Source organism: Mastigoproctus giganteus, chromosome 3, assembly GCF_048544385.1.
Source record: "Mastigoproctus giganteus isolate SK-2022 chromosome 3, ASM4854438v1, whole genome shotgun sequence".
Classification (NCBI taxonomy): Eukaryota; Metazoa; Arthropoda; class Arachnida; order Uropygi; family Thelyphonidae; genus Mastigoproctus; species Mastigoproctus giganteus.
The window spans coordinates 26,714,333-26,735,598 of NC_143577.1; the positions used below are offsets into that span (position 1 = coordinate 26,714,333).

Here is a 21,266-nt window from a genome sequence, read left to right on the forward strand (position 1 = left end):
TTGTATGAATGCATTTTCATAATACTTCTACATAATTTTTCGACTAATTATATCAGCGTTTTTTCAGCGATGGGACTCTAACTCGGGTCTTTTCCACCCGGTGTGGGGAGGAGGGCGATTTTACCAACTGTGCTACCCATGAGAGCTATATATCGGATGGACATCTTGATGTACCAAAAAGAATCGATAGCAACTTAGGCTGCAGTGACGTATGCGACACCATTTTATGCCATTACTTAAAGATAATTACCATAGATGGTACAGAATTGGGATTATCAGAAGTTTTATATCTAGAAGTAAAGAAATATTGATTTCCTTACTAAGAAGTAATTATGGTTGGAGTAATAACCTGTTTGTTATAGTATTGGCTAAACAATAGAGCCAGTTAATTAATCCATGGATTGTTACCATAAATTACAGACATGCTAGTGTAAATATTGTTCTACACGAAACGGCGAGACTAAGGAATCAATCACGCTTTCATTCTGCAATCAGAAATCCAGTGAAAGCATTACAATTCAGTTATAGAATTCTTCCATTCTTTTCTTTAAACCCTTTCGTGGCAGTGTAGTCGGCACTATACATCGCCTTCCACCACTCATTTGGAGAGGTTTGAGTTCGATTCCGGTCTTCATTTGAGATCATAGTTAGCTGACCCCATGGAGAAGGTTTAGAGTTTTTCTCCTTGAGTTATTCCTGGTTCTTAGAGTTCATCAGCGATTTATGACTTTCAGGATAAACTGAAACAGTTGAATTCAGTTTATCCTGAAAGTCATAAATTGAAGAGATAGATGACATTTTTCTTGATAGAGTTAATAATATGAAGACTCAAAACCATCTGTTTCATAAGTATGTGGCATGATTTGCTAAAAGACATCGAAGGTTGAAGAAGGTAGATGGTGTCAGTTCATTATGACATAATTTCTCATGATGAATCCTTCCATTTTGTTTACATGTTTATTGAAAAATTTGCGTATTTTTCTGAAGATGTTCGCATTTTTTCCTGGATAAGCTATTATTTTGTGAATTGAAGAGCGTTAAGACTTTGCATGGAGAAGAATTACAGATGAAAATAAGAAATTTAATACACATTTCTCTGCCGTATCTCCTTATCTCAGTTCCATGGACATGACATGCTGCAGTCCTGTAGGACTTTGGCATTGGAATATGAGCTACAAAGTGTTGGATAAATTTATGATTTTAGTGAAGAAGTATGCATGGCACGTGTAACAGGATAAAGAGACTGGTTGCCCTGGTACATCGAGCAGCAGTGATGTTTTGGTTGGTTTTGGAAAACACTGCTATTCATTCATAGACCATAAAGTTCGAGTTTTGTAGTTCACAAAAGTCTGACCAGAAGGAAGGCCACTTAACAAACGGGCTTTGAAGGCCAAACACTGCAATTTTATTGCTTACAACAAATTTTAAGCTTTTTAATTTTTTCCACCCGAAAAACATGGTACATCTCTCATGAATTTTAGTGAGCCGGCCCCAGATATTACCTAGCATCTCTAAATTTAGAGAGAAATTTTCTTATTGTCCTCGTGACAGTATAGTGGTTTTAAGTCCGTCATAGACTGGAGGAATTTCTAAAGGCTTCTTCAATCGGAGCCGATCTCAGGCAGTGGGAGTAGGGTTTCGACCCGTGAACACATTTTCGATACGTAATACATGGCACAATATGGTTTAAGTCGCTTAAAGTCAAAAATAAATTCAATTATTTTATTTGTTTCTTCTTTTGTAGTGGTCAGAGTATTAAACATTTCCATCCATAACTTTATGAAAAGCAGTGGCAAAAATATGTTTCTTCAATCAATTAGTGGATGGTTGGTGAAATTTTTATTTCCAGGTACAGGATTTGTGCGAGGAGGTCAAATCTTAGTTTCGTAATGAGTGGTTTTGGCTGGAATGTCCGACTTTTGTATAGTCAGACTTAAAACGAATACAATCTGGTAACAACTTCTGATGACCTAAGCAGCAAGATTTAGAAAATTCCAGACTCTAGAACTTCTCAATGAGAAGTTCAATTAATATGAGTACATAAATCCAAATCTGATTAGGTGGAAACTAAAATATGAAATATCTTGCGAAATGAGGGCATTCACTCTTGCTCAGCATAATTGGAATCTTAACAATCTCAAGTATACATTTAAATTATGGTCTATTGGAGGAAGTTACTGAAACTATCTTTCTATTCTTGATACTGAAATTCTTTTCACCCATTCTGTTGTACTGTCTTAAAAGAGTAAGAAAATTAACATTAGTGCAACATCGAAGTATTGCGGTGTAATATTCCTGAAGTTTCCAGCTGATCATCAGCACCGCTGAATTTTCAAATCTTCGATTTAACCGAAGATGGTTCGGTTAAATCAAAGCGTTGCATAGTCACTTTCCTCAAATATCTGTCGGTTCCGTGTATGAAGAACTCGCAATTGCGTTTCGTCAGTCTGGAAGATAATTGAACAGTGAGAGGAGAAGGCCAGCAGTTTAGACGCGTTGGGAATAAAAGCGTGTAAGAGATCTTGACAGTTTTCTTTGTCCACGAGACTGGAGAGAAGAGATGCTGGACTGCTCACTATTTGAAAGGTTATTTTTCTCTAAAGGGTGTAAAGTCAATAGATTTCGGTATCACCAGCACGCAGCATGATTGAAGTGAGAATATCTTTGATCGACAGCTCTTGACCCTGGTCGACACTCGCAGGTGAAGAGGGTGCTTTCTGAAGTGGGTTATTGTGCAGCCCGTTCGGTCGTGGCATTTAGCGTGTAGCCACCGATGCGACTTTATGAGGCTGCTGACAGCGTCTTATTTTCTCCTTGATCAAGAGATGAAGTTAAGGTCGTTCCTCCTCCTCCTCCTCTTCTGCGTGCATCTTCCACCCTCCTGTGTCTGCGAGCTTCGTAAAGATGTCAACCTGTGGCGGACACGAGACGGGATCAGAGACAAAGACCGTAAGCCAGATCCCGGGCTCCACGAGGACTACGGGAGACATATTGTTCTCTCAGTATTGACAGTTCCGTGCACAGTCACGTCCCTTTGTGCATTCAAACTCCTGTTCTGCATTTTGCAGCAAAAGTTCGCTCGCCGGCTGTAATTTATCATATTTTCCGTGCCCAGTGCGGTATTAGCCGGCGCGGAGCTCTAATCCCTTGTCTTCGGGCTTGACAGCCCCTGACAGCGCCTCGGCGCTCGTAATTGAATGGCCACTCGCAGAGTGCTGTCTCCGCATAGATTCTTTAATAAATTTTTATCTTGTGCTCTTCCCCAAATGGATTTCACCCATCGACGTGTCCAGCAAATTGTAATGTGCATTCAGACGGAACAGCGAGCCTTCCCCTTTCCCCTTCTGACAGACGGGAATATTCGGTTACAGCCGTACCGCGAGACGCGCAGCCAATGCATGCAAGGTGCTGCCTCTAAAAGCATCTGTGACAGTTAAAAAGGCACTCCTGAGTACCGGAGGTGAGAAAAGGAGGAGAAGGGATGCGCGCGATTTTTTCCTCTTTAATTTCGACTGAAGGGTAAAAACGTTTTTTCAGGGCCTCCCTCCGATTGTGTCACGGGTCTTTGCGATTAGAACTCTTCCATTTTGTGTGTGCGCGCGCGCGCCTGTTTCATTATTCGAAAACATCGAGCCTGTGCCATTTCCCATAGTTCCGTGCATCGCCTGCCTGTCCGTCATAAGCAGACATGCACTCCATTAATAATAATGACCAATCAGCCGGGCCATAATAGCAGAGTCGAACCTTTCAAGTTCCTGTTTTTCCTGTCGGTCCACAGGTGGAATAGCTAGCCTCTCTTTGACACGGCCGTTCCCAGGAAACCACTGCCGTCAATTGCTCTACTTCCTGTGAATAGCTAATGTAGCGCCCCCGCGTGATAAGTCTGATAGTTGCGTGTTAGACCAGCGTTAGTGTGTGCGCGAAATCCATGACCAGACCCGAGTTATATTACTGCCATCTAACGTCTTGATCGGGTTAATTTCTATTACTTCTCAGCTCGCGTGAGTTGACGTCATCACAAATAAAAAAAAGAAAAGTTTCCATAAGGTACGCGCATTCGGTTGCGAAAGATCTGAATTATTTGTGAAGCACGTTTGATCGTGGCACAGAGGGAGAGAATAAAAGAACACATTTTTATTACGGTGTTTGAAGTTTGAATAATGTTATCGGCCCGCGGAATCTCGTAAAAAAAAATCCTCTGGCCACCTGCAGCACACAATGGCAGCCATTTGGCCCCACAGTCATCCTTTTAAGTACCTTTCATCGACACGTTGAGAGCTGTGCGAACCACGACCCCTGCTGGCGATAAAAAACACTTTTAAGAATGCTACCGAAGTAGAATCAAGGATTACGAGCGAAGCACGTCTTCACATCCACCCTCCCAGTCTGCCACATATCGTTTCGCCTACCCCCTGCGTGCACCTAGGGTATTTTATTCGCCATTATTCTAAGCCCGGACTGGCGTAGTGGTCACCATTGCGACAGGATGTGGCCATTACCGGCCGCAGTAAATGTTGCTATGTAGATTCTCCTGAGTCACGCCGCTGCTAGGAGAGCCGCTGGCGAGCGATGACAGGATCGGTCTCTCGTGTCAGCGACGGAAGTCCGTAAATTCTTGGCGGACATGGATTTGTTAAAGAACGTGCGCCGTCATAACAAGGACATTTGGCGGACCAGCGAAGTCGCCCATTGTATTCCGTCGGCATGTCTTGATGGGGCAGTTTACGGGCTCTCCCTCAGCCCAAGCGAGCGGCCGCCTACCATTCATCTAGCGCTGACATCCCGAAATGGAATAGCATTAATACATCAAACTTCCTGACACTTAGGATGGGCCTGTGCTCTTCGGATATTGCTGCTCTACCCTGTTCTACAAAATGATCTGATAGTGTGTTTTTTCTTTCTCCTGCCCCGTTTCTCTCGCAGATGAACTCTCGCCCAACTTGCCTCATTTCCATTCCATTTTCTGATGGCTCGCCCGCGCCAATATGTCTTGCCCGTAGCCCTCGAACAATAGGGGGTGGAAGAGAACGAGAGGGAAAAGGGGAGGAGGGGGGGGTTGCTGCTGATCAGGGAGAAAGTGGTAAGAGCTCGAAGGACAATAGGAGGAAAAATCAATCCCGAAGATGGAGATTGTTCCGTCGCTACTGTCCTCTGACTCTCGTCTCCCTGGTTACCATTGCGATGTCTTCCGTCTCTGCCGCATGTTGTCTCTTCCCTTTGTACGTTTGTGAGCTGTTACTGGGGGACCTTGTTAGGCTTCGGTGGCTTAAATTGTTACCGCTGCGAAGAAGTGCATTCGAGCTTGGGGCGTGCCTACTATAGTTTCGGTGTAATGAGTACATAAACACACCTAAGTGTTCGGCCCCCTCCCTGTATTAGAGAAATTAAGGTGTGGCACGCTGGAAAAAGGGGCCCCGGTATTTTGTACGCATGTTATAAAAGGTCAATGTTTTTTTTTTTTTTTCCTTACGATAGTTCTGTTAATTTTTCTTGTTTGATCAAGGTAGACTATTTCTTGTGTTTTCTTCCCTTGGGGGTAATCATATTACTCACAAGGGGAGCACACGATCGTGTCATCTCCGAAGTATTTTAAACTTCGTTAAGATAACGTATTCCGTAAATGAAGCAAAATGATCACGCGGTACTACGAACCCATATTCAGAAACGCCCCCTGCGCCTTATTATTGCTGAAGTTCTCCCACTGTTGTCATCCTCTGTGGCTTCGAGATCAAATAAAAGATTCCTGATCTAAATATCGCAATTTTTTTTTTCTATTTCTTTTATTCTTTTGTCTTCGTTTATATTTGTCCTCTGTAACAGTATTACTGGTTTCACAACTTGTCACTGGTTTGGATTCCCTTCGTCGACTAGAATTTCTAAAGTCCTCTTCAATCGCGGCTGTTGTCGATTGATTTCAAAGGGCGGGAATAGATTTTTGAATACATACTTCTACCAACATAATGTACTTATATGGATCCGCCCTAATTAGTTTATTTGTTTTTAATATTTCTAAACTAATTCGTTGTAAGAATATTGCAACATGGTTGCGTAGCGGTTGCTTTTCAATATTACTCGTATGTTTAACACTTGAAAAAAAAAAAGGTGAAAACTAGAAACAAGAAATATATATATTTAAAATAGGTGAGGATCGAACCTATGGCCCCTGGACTGGTGAATTTTTGCTTTAATCCGTAGACCATGAGGACTGATATCGAAAGGCGCAGTACTAGTGTTGATAAGGTGCAAAGCAAGTTTTCTGTCTCGATTTTATTGCGGGGGGGAAATCTGAATATGGGGTCGTTCTTGGTCATTTTTCAGTATTTATGGATACTTTATCAAGTTTTAAATAAATCGGAGAATACACGATCTTGCACTTGTCAGAACAAGTTATTTGGGATTCTTTGATTCATCTTAGTTATTAGGTGTGATCTAATCAGAGCAGCCAGATGTTTTCCACTGGAGCATTTTTAAACTTTTATTTATCCAGATGAATTTTATTTACATCCCTTTAAGCATGCAAAAACACTGATACGCATATTTCTTCTGGTAACACTCTATCTTTTCAGAAATGGTACTTACCACTGTCCATCCTTGCCTAGTTTTTGTCTCCTAGTAAAAAATAAGGATCCTGGCAACGACATTGCCGTCTTACCCAAAACAAAATTGGCCACTTGGCAAACAGTGCTGAACAAATTCATCCAACCAACTGAACAAGATCAGACCTCGATACGGTTATATTTGTTTTTTTTTTTAAGTATAATTTAAGAAGTTTTCTATTATTTAATATTAGTGGACACAAAGAATGCCCATACCTGCAGTCCACACAACATAAGTCACTTAGACTTTACAAATAACTGAAGTATGATAGGCTAGCATGTGATCCGTAAGAATTGAAGTATAATTCAACTTTTGGCCGCCCTTCCATTGCCCTTTGCACTTACCTTCTTCGTGTTTCACTATACGCAGCTGGTGCTTCCCCATATAACATGGTGCCAACCTCACAGGGCCAACAACCAGGTCAGATGATAAGCCCGCCACCGCCAGGAGGCGCCCCACCGCAGGAGGGCATGTACAGCATGAGTATGAACGGTGGTGACTCCTACCAGCCAGTGTCGTCCATGGGCGCCAATGTACAGTCTCAGGTAGGACGACTCTTTCAGTTAGAAATAAATTTCCACTTCTTCTATATACTGAAATGTTTCGAATGCATTGTTTGTGACGTAAGCAAGTGACCTTTTAATGCTAGTTGTTAATGTGAGGGGCATTAGTAAAGGCAGCCATTACAATTTCGGCAATCCACTGAAATAAGTGCAAAACGAAGTCAGGAAATTGCGCTCACCATGTCTTTTCGCTGCAATGTTTCCAAAAAGGGGACGCAATGGACGAAATTTATCTCGATTTTAAGTATCACAAAGCTCAAATTGCAAAAGTAAAGCCATCATGGTGATTCGCTTACAGCTTTATTTCATCTTCTGTAGAGCTTTTTTTATTTATTTATTTTCGGCAATCATCTGGTACATGGTTTAATTGTTCACTTTTGGGTTTGACCTGGAAAGGTCTAACTTGTGTCTGAAATTTCGTTGTTTGAAATTACCTCTTCAAGCAAATGGACCTTGTCGACAAAAGTACAAAACAGTTTCGTTACAAACCCTTGATACACTTCAGATCTAAACTTGTGCTGAAATTCATCTTCGCGACCAGCTGATTGGATATTGTCCTATTAACAGCGAATATACTTCATCTTTTCATACCCTCGTGGGTAGCACAGTTGGTAGGATCGCCATCCTCCCCACACTGGATGGAAAAGACCTGAGTTCGAGTCCCGTCGATGACGTGAGGTAATTTTTATGGGTCTTTTTTCCATGATACCCTCGCCTGAAACCGACTAACTCAGTCGGTTTCAGGCGAGGGTAGCATGGTTTTTCGTCCAGCAAACAGAAAATCGACCTCAGAACACACACGCAATTTACAAACAAAATACACTGAGCAATATGGTCTTAGTCACTGATGCTCCTAAAACCTGCTACAACACCATCTCTTCATCCCCATATAACTAAGGCAATCCAGTAGGTATTTCTAGTAAGCAGCTGCAGTTAGATACAATTTATTCTTCCTGTTTTCACTGTATCAGTTCTGAAAGCAAACTACCATCACCAGTAACATTCACTTATAAACCGTTTTTATTAAATCCAAATATTGATGCTCATCAGGGATTTCTTTCTTTTTTTCTCTTCAGTTTGAGGCAAATCTTTATCGTCAGTACCAAGACGGGGTTTAATGACAGATTATGCAAGACCTTAGAAGTATGGTTGTTAATTTTGTCTGTGTAATGTCTGCAGAGTTAAAATTGTTTGAAATACACCGCCCTACCATTAATATCCGGACACCTACATATCTACAAATAACCTTTACCCTTTATGTCCCTCTAATCTTCAAAGAACGCTCTCCGCCAGCTTTTTTTGTAAATTTCCTCCGATATTTTCCGCCATTCGGCCTTCTAAGCGGTGACCAGTTCAGTTCTGTTTTTTGAGCAGTCCCTCATCACGTTCACATGACGATCCAATCCATCCCACGGGTTCTCTATTGGGCTGAGGTCAGGGCTGCAGACTAGCCAATCCACATTTCGACGCCCATGTCCTCAAACCAGTTCGTCACACCACTAAAAGTATGAGATGGAGCGTTGTCTTAATGACACAGGTTTGGGCCGTTCCCTACGTGCTGCCACAATGTAGATAATGCATTATTGTACAGGACGTCTAGATAGACCTCAACAGTTACCGTTTTGTCCAAAGCAATTGTGCTCCCAAGTCATCGATGGAAAAACAGCCTCTGATCATCAAGCTGCGTCCTCCAAATTTCATTGTCGGAATGATACGGGCATCTACCACGGGCATGGCCATGTACCATGGTTCGTCACTCCAAAGCACTGATTTCCATTTGTCTTCAGTCCAACAGTAGCAGCCCTTACACCAATCTAGACTGCGTCTGGCATTAGTCAGGGTGATTAGTGGTTTGTGGTCGACCTTTATAACTGATATTATTCAGCGTCCTGCGCACTTTACTAATTATCTCAATGAAGGTCTGTGTGCCAATGAGGGGCAACGTCCATTTAGAATATCGACCGGCGTTCCGAGAGGACGATTGCTTGCAGGACTCTCCTATCATTCCGTCAGTTTCGGAGGTTTTCCGGGTCGTTTCGTGAGGAACTATCATTTGTCGACCTGGGGATTTTCAGTGACATTCATATGTCATGTAAAGACCCATTGCTTATGTATGACCCTTTTATAATTCCGTGCTGGAAGTCTATTAAGTCCGTCCATCGCAGCATCTTGTTTTCACTTCGCCATCGTACTACTGTCCCCTCGATGGCCGACCATCATATTTATAGTTGTACTTGTGTAGGACGTGACCAGCTGTCAACGGAAAGGTGTCCAGGTATTAATGGTAGGGCAGAGGCGGCACCATTCTGAATCCTGCATCTTTGGATGAAATGTACTAGAGGGGATACACTGTGTTACGACCATGTACACACATAATGCCACGATTCTTCACCCATTCCATACTGTGGGAACTTCCAGTGACTAAAACTGTGTTCAGAGATAGAGCGTGGATTTGTATATATTTGCTTCGCATGAACAAGTTTGAGAGACTTGTCATATACAAATAGTTCGTCGACCTCGTGAGTAGTACAGTTGGTAGGATCGCCGTTCTCCCCGCATCAGGTGAAAAAGACCGGAGTTCGAATCCCGTCGATGACGGGAGGAATTTTTATGGGTCTTTTTCACAACATAGGTGAGTTAGTCGGTCTCAGGCGAGGGCAGCATGGGTTTTCGTCCTGGAAACACAAAATTGACCTCAGAACACGCAATTTAACAGACAATATACACGAAACAACCTGGCCGTAGTAGTCGATGTTCTTAAAAATCCAATAACAACAATAGTTGGGCAGTCATGTCTACGATTATGATCAACACGAAAAGGTGGGCTTTTTAGTGGCCAAGTTAGTCGGTCTCGGAATAGATCTACGTTTTTTCTCCCAAGAATCAAATTTTTAGTTTCGCAAACTGACCGAAGAATACACGCAAATACAGACTACACACACACACACACAGGAAGTAGTTGGAGTATAACTAAGAATCCATTAGCTTTCTGGTTAGAGGTTCTCATCTTAAACGCTGTGATAAAAGGTCACTGACCACATTCAGTACTTGAATATAAACGGTATATCCATCTTCAGTACCATTTTGGAAACTTTAATATTTGACAGGTGCGGAAACTGCTGCATCGAAATTCAGCGAGAAAACCACACCCGAACTCTTAAGTAGCATCTGGTACCTTGGTCTGCCTTTACAATTGCCTCTCCTCATTTTCTCAGCTAAGTCTCTGACAACGCCACCTGGCTTCGCTTCACTTTTTCACAAATGTTATTGAAAACTGTCTTGATCCACTCTTACCACGGAAGCCTGACAAATACCTGCCATATTTTTAATATCCCCGATTCCACACATACACTGCTCAAGGGAGAGGGCTTCCATTGCACGCAAATACTAGGAGATTCACTGAAGGTTATTAGGAACGTATAATGGATGTATTTATTGTTGGACTAATGAAAGTCAAATCTGATCTTGGAAGTTTATTTGTCATTTGTTCGGAATTGTCCACGTGCTTTGGATATACTCCTAGTCTGTGTTTTGCTGCCAAACATCTTTAATAAATAGTGGAGTTATTGTTCAGTCCAAAGCACATCACTTTAAAGGCCAATTTCAGTTTCCTGATCCAAGGATATTTGAGAATCAGTATATAATGACTACTCGGTTTGGAAGATAGTTTTTCTGGTCTTAGGAATGCGTTTTATTAAATATGGCATTCATCGTGGCTACTACTTTTTATTTCGCAATGTCTCACCACAATGTACCAATCATTTCAAACTGTGTTGCCACTAATGATACATGCGTATCTTCCAGTTTCCAAACTCTGATGAGAAACAGCGAGTTTGTTGTTGCTGCACGAACAAGATAGAACTTTCGGGAGGGCTTAAACGCGTCTTCTAGTTTGGCGCAAACGTTTGGGATGCAGTGGAGATTAAGAAAAGTGCAGTTATTTTCACACTTGTTTGTCTAACCGTTCCAATAATGAAACTGAAGAAGAGGATACAAAATAGGATCCAGGAGCAAGCAGCCCTTATATCAGACCCGCTTATCACGATATCCTTTCACCACCATATTTTCCTTTTATAATTCGTTTCGCTATCTTCTTTAATCGCTATTGCAGATACCATTGAAGATTACTACCACCTGATTAGGCTAAAAAAAAAAGAAAAAAAGATAACTTTGAAGATTCACCCCGAGGTCCTTGGGAAGATCGATAACTCGAAAGTTGTCCACAAAGGAATGCTACGCCTCGCACAGTCATTCAGAGTGTCGTCCATTATTGTTATTGGCCTACGCCTTTCGCTTGATTAATAATTCATGTATTGTCTATCAAATGTTTTTCTCGTCCCTGTGGCTGTCTTGGGTTATTTCATCTGAAGGCCTCGTGTGTGTGGTGATTAAAATGTCATGTTTACACCTCTCACAGGTGCCAAATTCTTGTGCCCTTGAACGAAGTTCGGCGAGTGCTAATTGCTCATTCCTTATCAATTATTCATGCATCGGTGGGTTGCTGCTTTTGTGCAGATTTTTAAAAGGGAATGTAATTTTGCGCGGCACGCACAATGGTGTGGATTATTCGTCCAAATCACCACATACTAGGCCGCAAAGTTGCCTTAAGACGCTACGAGATTTGCATGTGAAAACGCATTCACATTCCGCACACTTCGATTAGCTGCAGAGAGCGAAAGTGACAGTCTTTATGCGACTGTTATCGCTGGATGTTGGACAAAAATGGAGAAAGGAGAATTCGTCTTAAGAAGCCGAGGGTTTAGAAGAAGCCGCTGTCAGGTAGACCTTCATTACTGCTGCTTACGAATGTCAGAATGGCTCGGGGATCATCCTACCGCAGTCTACTATTAGCATGGCCCTCCCGACACCCTGAGCTCATCCGTCCGTCCCTTGTTAGATACAAAGTCTTAGGTTTTGCAGCATGTCTAAAGTCGCCTTTAAAGACTGCCTCGATCGATTGTTTTCTCTGCTCATCCCAGTCTTCGCCCGTACCGAGAAGGACAAATTGGCTAGCCCGTGGCGGACCTGTCATTGACAGCGTGACAGCGGAGCCGCTTCAAATCTGCTTTGGGCCCGGCAGCGCCACTTTAAACGGCCGTGTCCTCCGTCGTTAGGCGCGTTAATCTGATTGCTGCGGCTCACTTGGCCCAGAAGTCCGGACCACTTGGTGAATGGGAGGAAAATTGCCCTTTCTTTCGTTCCCTAGCCGTGTTCTCTTATTGAATTAGAAACTTTGTTCGGTCGCCAAGCTCTGCCGGCACCTAGGTGGCACCACTGTCGCCAAGCTGCCGATTACCTGTCATTAGCCTGATTTAGTGGATGGGAGACAGCCTGGCTGTCCTACAAGGGAGATGGGGAGGACGCCTTGATTAGATTGAATACATTAGTAGTTCTTCTAAGTCGGATTTTGTCAAATAGCTGCTGTTTCACTTGGCAACTCCTGAACGCTTAAAAAAGCCCTGCGCTTCCTTATTAACGTGACAGTACCTTCGTTTCAGCTTGTCTTCTGCTTCGACGTACCAAATACAGCGCCTTCTACTTCCTCTGTATTGTTTCTGCCGTTCTATAGCCTTTCGTCAGCTCGACGGACCTTTTTGTGCGAAGTGTGCACATCTCTTTTTACTTTCTGCTTGTCGAACAGGCTTTAATTTATGCCACTGGAAGTTTGAGGTTTCTTTCATGTCTTCGCCCTTCCAGTTGGAGACGTGCGACTGCTTTATCTGCCTCCCGAAATTCAGTTTGCTTTATTAAATATATAAACAAGTGAGACAACCCTTTGCTGGCTATCCAAAGGAATGTATTTCTTTCTTTAACGTTGAACAATATCTTCTGGTTTTTGTTGATGCTCCTCACTTTTTTATATGACTCGTCAATGCAGTGGATTGGCTTATTTGCTTTACCATCATCACACTTCCATCATCTGTGTACCATACCTTTTTCCTGTCGAATCATAATGGACAGGAAGAAGTATTGGAATTATAAGAATTTGCGTATGAGAATGCGACATCCTCGTATGCTTCTGATGATGGTAATATGTTAATATTCTTGAAACGTTAGTTATGATCTGCTCATGTTATAGTTATAATTTTTATAATCATTTGGAAAAAACTTATCCTGAGTTAACTCAGCATAAAATAAATTACCTATATGCAATCTATTTCTGTAAATTATTATTATAGATAAGTGTGAATTTTATGCATATTCTTTATCTAAGAAACACATTATCCAGTCATAATTGCACATCTTGGTAGTAGTTTGCTCTGCACTATCGCTGTCCTCCACAAACCGGGTCGAAAAGACCTAAGTTTGAATCCCGTCAATGACGCGAGGAATTTTTATAATCTTTTTCACAATGTAGTTGAGTTAATTGGTCTCAGGCGAGGGTAGCATGGTTTTTGTCCAGCAAACAGCAAATCGACCACAGGACACACTCAATTTATTGACATATGTACGGCGCAAAATGGCCAAGTTGCTGATGTGCCTAAAACCCTACAACAACCAACCATCACCATATGATTCCTGCTTGATGTGTGGCAGAGTTGAATCCCGCTGATGGCTGGATCACTGGGATGATTCAGGAAAGTGTACTGGTTTCCTTGAAATCGGCAGTGGTTATTTTGTTCCACAGTCGATTTCAGAATCATTTTGACCAGATAACTAATGCTCTTTGGGGAACCTATTTGGCGTGAAAAATACACGATGTTTTTCCAATGTTTCGAAACAAAAATTAAAAATTGTAACCAATAAGTAATGTTTTCTTACCATGTGGTCATCTCCTTTCACGTTCTTGTGCTACTGCATTGACAGATTGCCCTCTTTTTTTGACGAAAAACCATGGAGGGTTCAGTCCGCACCTATTTGTGCAGCTGGTTTCTACTCTATATAAAATAGCGCAGTTTTAACAATTAGACACTATTTATGAGAATTCCACATAATAAAAATTAGATTAATTATTTTCAAATTTGCACTTTAAATGTTGTCCAGCTCAGAATCTGCATACGGCACCTTTTGCCCCTTAAAATATTCTCTTTATGTTGTATATAGTTTGAGATATTAGCGATTTCACTGAAGACACCATCCTAATTATTAAACTCCTAGTGAGTATCGTAAAGAATCCTCTAAGAATATTGTAACCTTTATTGCTTTAATATACACACGATCATCGATGATTATTATGTTAAACAGGTATCGATAAACAAGATTTTTCATGTTTATCGATAACTGCTTTCATTGAATGAATAAACAGCGTTGACATGCATGGAGTCATTGGAAAGCAACGGATTTTGTACACAAAAACGGAATGGTTGGGTTAGTCTGAGCCAGACTAACTCAACCATTCTGTTTTTCTGTCTAATTCAGTCCCATCTTTGGATAAGACGAATAGTTGTGTTGAGTAAAATTTTAGCTTGTAATAAATCCATTGAGTAAGATTTCTATATTTGACGAGCATTTTGATATATTTAACAGTGCCTTACACATACTAACGTCAGATACCTAAATTGTGGGTCCCAAAGGGCTAATTGACATCCAGTTAATGCTTAAATCTGCCATTAATTTTGTTTAATATAACTTGCAGAGGAAGGTCTTTCCAAATGCAGTGCGTGTTTTAATATTAAACGTACACCCCTCCGCAGAAATGACAGGGGGGAGAGGAAATCTGGAAGTATAGCCTATGCTTCCAGATTTTCTTTTAATTCTAGTCCAGTTTCAAGACGGTGCAGCTTATACAACAGCTTCTAACTAGGACTTGGCAGTGCATAATACACACACACGATGTGTTACAGTTACATTGTCATGTATACTCTGTGTGGGTGTGGGTGTTGTTGTGATGCTGGATACGGTGTTTTCACCTACGAACTTTTTTTCTTTTCCAGGCTAATGCGCTCAGGCACGTTATTTCACAAACAGGAGGGTATTCCGAGGGCTTGCCACAGTCATCAGGAGGCATGTACGATCCCAGCATGCATCAGGTTGGTAAATCATTTTATTTTTTGACGCGATGATTTTTTCCCCTTCCCAGTGTTAATGGCAAATATTAAACATAAAATAAGACGTGAAAATTGCCTTCTTCGAGGGTATGTTAATGCTTTCAAAGAGGGATTCGTCTCGTTCTAGCTGGCCGAAGGAGGAGTTTGATAGATTCCGTTCATACCATTCTTATATTTAAATGGAGGGGGTTCACCATCTTTTTAATTATCACACTGCTAAATTTAGATTATAAAAAGATCGCGGAGAAATTCTGGCATTTTTTGGTATTTAGGACCAAATTAATTACGCAGGATACAAAACAACTTGATGTTTTATTACACGCCCCATTAATTGAAACATCGGCAGATTAATTGCCAATTAAGCATTAATTACGAATGTCGGTGGAACATTTTAATAAGAGCCGTTACTAAATTTAGACCAAAGAATGGGAAATAATTACAAGCACCTGTTTCTCGTATTGCTTTGCATATCTGCAAGAACGAAGGCTCTTAATCGATACTCCATTTTTTTTTATCTCATTAGCTAACATACGCTTTTCAACTTAGTGTAGATGCGAGTTCAACATATCACCCCACCTCAGTTTCGCACAGCATCTTCACGTTAAGATAAAGATTCTGCGCATTATACGAGTTAATCTAGCAAATACGATTCTCTCCCTCCCTTTTTTTTTTCCCCTTTGATCTTGAACTGCGGTACTCCTGATTAAAGATGGCGAACTTGTTCAGTGCAGATGTCTGCTGGGATTCGCTGATATCTGAAACGACTGCAGGCACAGCTATTCTGAGCCTAAGAAGTTTAATAATGAAACACCTGTAAAGACGATTAAACTCTGCGGTCACAAAACGTGATGCCAAAAAGGAATCAACCGTTTGAGAAGACTGGGGTGTAATCTAGTTTCAATGAAGTGTCTTCCCAGCAATATGTTGTTGTGGTGCTCACTTAAGGGATCGACCCTTGCCCTGTCCGTTCGGGTAATCATCTCCGTGAGCCTTGCAAGTTTTGATGATTTCAATTTACGAACAAACTCCGCGTGCGCGAGGTTGTGTTCAAGTGCGCCAGCTCTCGTACTAGTTTTTAAAGTTCATAAAAGGCGTGTTAGGTACCATTACGGCAGTCCCAATTCGCAAGCAGAGGACATGAGTTGAACGCACGTACGTTCTTATATAATTTACGACCAGCGTATAGATTGATGCTGTAACCTGTGGCTATGGGTAACTACATCGTGGGACCTTCAACCGCACGTGTAGTTTAGTAATGATTATAGAAATGATCACGGGGGTCTCATAAATAGCTACAAAAGTGTGGAGCTACGTGGAGCGAGAACTTCATATTTCGTGCATTACTTTTCCTGCTCTTTATAGTAGATTAAACTTTTTATTTTCAAGAATGTTTTAGAACGCTTTCGTGGTTCACATGATCCGGGTCATAATGACATCTGATTATCTTTTATTGGCATTATATTTAATGCGGTACGAGGGGCGTTTGAAAAGTTCGTGGACTGAGTATGGAAGGTTAGTGGTAGTATTAAAAATGTTTCTACTTAATGAATAACACTGCATATAGTAACTCATCAAGATTTGTGCAATTTCAATAAGGTTATTTCACAAACAGGAGGGTATTCCGAGGGCTTGCCACAGTCATCAGGAGGCATGTACGATTTTTTCAATTACAGCCGTTTTCAAATTTCCTGACGTCAACAAAGTTGTGTTAATCAGGAATGATGGACAAAATTAGTCACTGTGTAGTCGTAGAATATTTTGTAAAAAAAGAGACCTCCAAAAGTAATTCATGAGGATATGATTACAACATTGAGGGAGGATGTCCCTTCGTGTTCCATGGTTAAAAAGTGGGCAGCAGAATTAAAACGAGGGAGGGAGAGCCTGAAAGATGACCCACGCTGTGGAAGATCTGCAACGTCCTTCAAAACCAGAAGTTGTTGATAGTGTGTGTGATCTATTGATGATGAGTGACAGTTTCGTATATTGCCGGCATCTCATCTGAACATCTGTACCACAAAATAACAGTGGTTCTCGCTATGAAAAATATGTCAGCACGCTAGGTCCCAAAGTTTTTGACAGCAGATAAAAGGCGCGCAAGAGTTCTCAAGTCAAGTGAACATTTGCATCGTTATCAGCAGATCCAACAAATTTCCTTGCTAGGTTTGTGATCATGGGTGAGACGTGGGTCTATCACTTTCATCAGAGACCACGAAGCAGTCCAAACAGTGGAAACAAAGTTCTTCTCCCTCCAATGAAAGTCAAGTCTATTCTTTCTGGTGGCAAGGTAATGGCTTCCGGTTTTTGGGATGCTGATGGAGTGATGCTAGTGGATTACCTTCAGACAATCCCACAGACATATTACGCAGACCTTGTGAGACGTTTCGTGAAAACATGAAATACAAACGCTGAGGAGGCGTGTGTTCACCAGGAAAACACGCCTGCTCACAAGTCTGTCATTGCAATGGCTACACTGCGCGAGTGCGACTTTGAAATCTTGGACCATCCTCCAACTCACCAGAACTAACATCATCTGACTTTCACCTATCTCCTAATTTAAAACAAAATACCTGGCTGGCATCCATTTTCCCACCAACAGCGACGTCAGTGCTGCAGTGGATTCATTCCTGGAGGTCCAAGAGAAAACTTTCTTCACAGCTGGAATCAAAGCATTGCAGCATCGGTTGCAAAAGTGTATTGACTCCAAAGGGTATAGACTGATGCTGTAACCTGTGACTATTGCTAACTTTCTTTTTATGTTGAAAAATAACGTGTTATCAGATCCCCCCCCCCCAAATAAACCCTTCATACTCATTCCACGAACTTTTCAAATGCCCCTTCTATATTTAAATTAAAAATTAATCGTCACTTAGTTTTTCACCGTGAAAGTCGCTACCGTGGACTGATTTAAATTTTTCTGAAAGTACTCCAGAACACAACTAGGAAGTAACTTTACCTTCTCTCTCTTTCTCTTTGAAATATTCTCTCCGCTAAAGTGCTTGTCCAAGCCATCTTGGCAACTGTTTAATTTTACCGTTTGACATGATGCAGGAGGACTGGGGTATCCCGACGTATCCGGTTTTATCATGATCCTCCATCTTGTCTCAAGATGGCGCTCGCTTAAATTATAAGCATTACACTTCTATACCTGCTTACAGTCTCCATCCAAACCATTTTTAGAGTGCTTTGAAGGTCTCCTAGTGTTTCCTGTTTACGGGGGGGGGGACTTTCTTTCTCCTGATTAAGGGTTGTTTTTTTTTTTTTTTCTTTTTTTCCCGTAACATTTTAGGGTTGTTTCATCATGAGCCGGCCAAGTAATTGCTACCGATCTTATTGGAAAACTTTCTGCAAGGAAATTAAAATTAATTTCATTTATTATTATTACTTTTCTGTGTGTTGTGGGAGGGGGAGGTACTCCCATAAAAATAGAAAATGTGGTAGTGTATGCTGAAGTGAATACGTTTGAAAAAAACCTGAACGCGATTTTTTATCGAATTTTTTTTATACGTTAACGATAATAAAAATCCTAATTTGATTATTTTACCCTTATGAAAGTATCTTTGCAATCTACATTTTGTTTCTTCTCACAAAAAACTTTATTTTTATATACAGTATTTAATGATTGAAAAATTGTATACTTATACTTATCAAAACTCGGCGCAGCCTGATTAATATCTGAGTATTTGTTTACTGAAGAATTTACAGAGTAATATGAATTTGGAGCTTAATAAATTAATTTTTTTTTTTATTCCTGTCAGAAAAATAAGCAATTTATTTATTTTTGAATTGAAATATTAAATGTCAATGCTTGAAAATTGTATAATATGTACTTTTAACTTATAAGTACTTGATTTTTTTGATTTTTTTTTATTTTTTGTGTACTTGTGAGTGTAATTACATAAAAACGCAAGGAAATTTCTGCTTTTCCCCTCTCACATTCATTTTGAATGTTTAATAAGTAAAAGATTATAGATTTAAAAAAATATATAATGGAAATCTGATTCCCCCCCCCCCCATTAAAATAAAATAAATCTTCAGCTATAGTCAAATTCACTGCAGGATGGATGCTTCCTCAACAAATCATGTTAAGGGAAATGGACCGTAATCTACAAGGCTGGGCCAGTGCAGGTTAGCATATCTTACCGTATTTAGCAGTCAAGAGATTGAACCCCGGTACTCAAAGAGTGTGTGCGCTGTTGCACTCCCGCTCCTGACAATTTCGGCTTCCAGAGAATCCTAGCCCACCTTCTGGCAACACTAGATTGGTCAGAGCCTCCTTTGAGATGATACGTGCTTTATTGGGACTGGCCCACCTTCCCGTGGAGTATACGAGTACCCAGAATCATCTCTCCAGGTGACTTCTGGCTACCAAGCAACCAGAACGAATCGGAGTTCCCCTCCTTACTATTAGTAAAAATAAAATTTTCTGTGTATATGTCATGATAGCCATATAGGATCAGAAATCGTCGCGACTTCGAAATATAAAGTTTAAACCCATGAACTCTAACGCCTCAATTCCTTTCCTGTATGACTCAACCTGATTACATCACACTCCTAATACTAGAAGCCCTGAAATCCGTATACTCCAAGTGCTGGACCCATCAAAATGTCGGTTCTTTCCTTATCAGCCTCCACTCTTGATCAGATTTCCTCATGTTCACAAAGTAATATTTTTATATTAATATATCTCTATAATTATTTTAGAGTACCACAAAATGTATTTCTGTGTTCTTAATGTTTTCTTTTATCTTTCAGCCTCCGGAACTTCATCCTTAGTATAGCGGCCAAGAATTCCACCCTTCACAGCTTGGGAGATTCACAAAAAAAAAGGGCACGTGAAGTGTGTGGTGTCGTCATCATTACCTCAGGTGCTGCCAGAACCTCCCCATCCCCGCGGTCAGAGACAACGTGCCATAACGAGCTAAAGACGGCCACGGCCTTGTTAAGTGTCGGGACCTTTGACCTCTGGAAGTAAATACGCTTCAACCTTCCTGTGATTGAACAGTAGGCAGCCAGTGGGATACTCTCTGGACTCAAAACTCATGGGGAAAAGCCCTCTGACGGGGGACGTGCAGCAACCCTCCATCATGTCTTTTCGTTAATCTTGAGAGGGTGTGAGTGTAGTTGTGTTTTTTGTACTTAACGTGTCGCCGGACACTGTCATGTAGCCGTCGGACTCATGTAGTCATCTCTTCCTTCATCAGCCTCTAGCGCGGAGAGACAGGGTACACGGTAGACACTACGCCCTTCCCATTCTCTATGTCTACTGTTGACCGTTGTTGTTGTGAGGCCGAGTGAGACGCTGTACAGTGTAACCTTTCATCTCTACCAGTTTTAGTCCTCGTTGCTGCCATTGGCCAGAGCAGTCGTGACGTCATCTGATGGAGATGGAGCCAAGGATGCCGTTGTTGTACAAATCTTTTTATGACCAACTTTCTTCATCTTCTTCCCCCCTCAGAATCTTTCTACGACCACCGACAACCCTTGATCCCACCACCACCAGGACGTCAGTGTCCCTGTAGTTGTGTCGCCACCTGCGACGGTCACGTGACCGGGATGTACAGCCCTTGTGTGCGGTGCTGTAGACATTTTGGTTCTGTACCATTCAGAAGGCCTCTAGTGGAAACAACCATGAATAAATATTTTGACTTTTCATCCTGGTTTTGTGCTTTTATTGCCCTTCTCCCCCATTTTCAAACACTCTGAACTCAACCAGATCACATGACATCCCTATAAATGTTTTCATCGTTATTTAAATGTAAATTATTTAAAAATTTTTATTGTTCTTAATAAGTAACACGAATGGATGACGCAATAATTGGATTATTGCGTCATTGTTCAGGCAACTGTCGATTATCCATGGACGAATTGACTCGTTAGCTGATTAGCCACCAGAAACCAAGTTAAAAATAATTACATGATGACCTTTGTGGCAAATGAGAACAATTAATATAAACCAGTGTCTTCTGCACCATTAGTGTGTACTTCATTGATCTTATTTCTTGACCGTACATAATGCAAGCTCTGGAGAATGGAGCCTTAATTAAGAGTCGCGTTACATCATCCTAAATAATTCACTGTCTCCATTATAATTGACAGTTGGCTGTGTTTAATTAAAATT

General features: G+C 41.2%; 1 protein-coding gene across 5 annotated transcripts in view; it reads left to right on the top strand.

Annotated features, from left to right (window-relative positions):
• Positions 1-20,800, top strand: part of exd (PBX homeobox extradenticle) — a 442,560-nt gene extending 421,760 nt beyond the window's left edge. For 4 of the 5 annotated variants that reach the window (XM_090370444.1, XM_090370445.1, XM_090370446.1 and 1 more), the window contains 3 exons: positions 6,967-7,142; positions 15,035-15,130; positions 19,901-20,800. In XM_090370444.1, coding sequence (XP_090226570.1) covers positions 6,967-7,142; positions 15,035-15,130; positions 19,901-19,921 — 293 coding nt within the window. In that variant the 3' untranslated portion in view covers positions 19,922-20,800. Of the gene's footprint in view, positions 1-6,966; positions 7,143-15,034; positions 15,131-19,900 lie in introns of those variants that run through there. The other variant, XM_090370448.1, reaches the window with a different exon arrangement.
• The last annotated feature ends 466 nt before the right edge of the window (positions 20,801-21,266 follow it).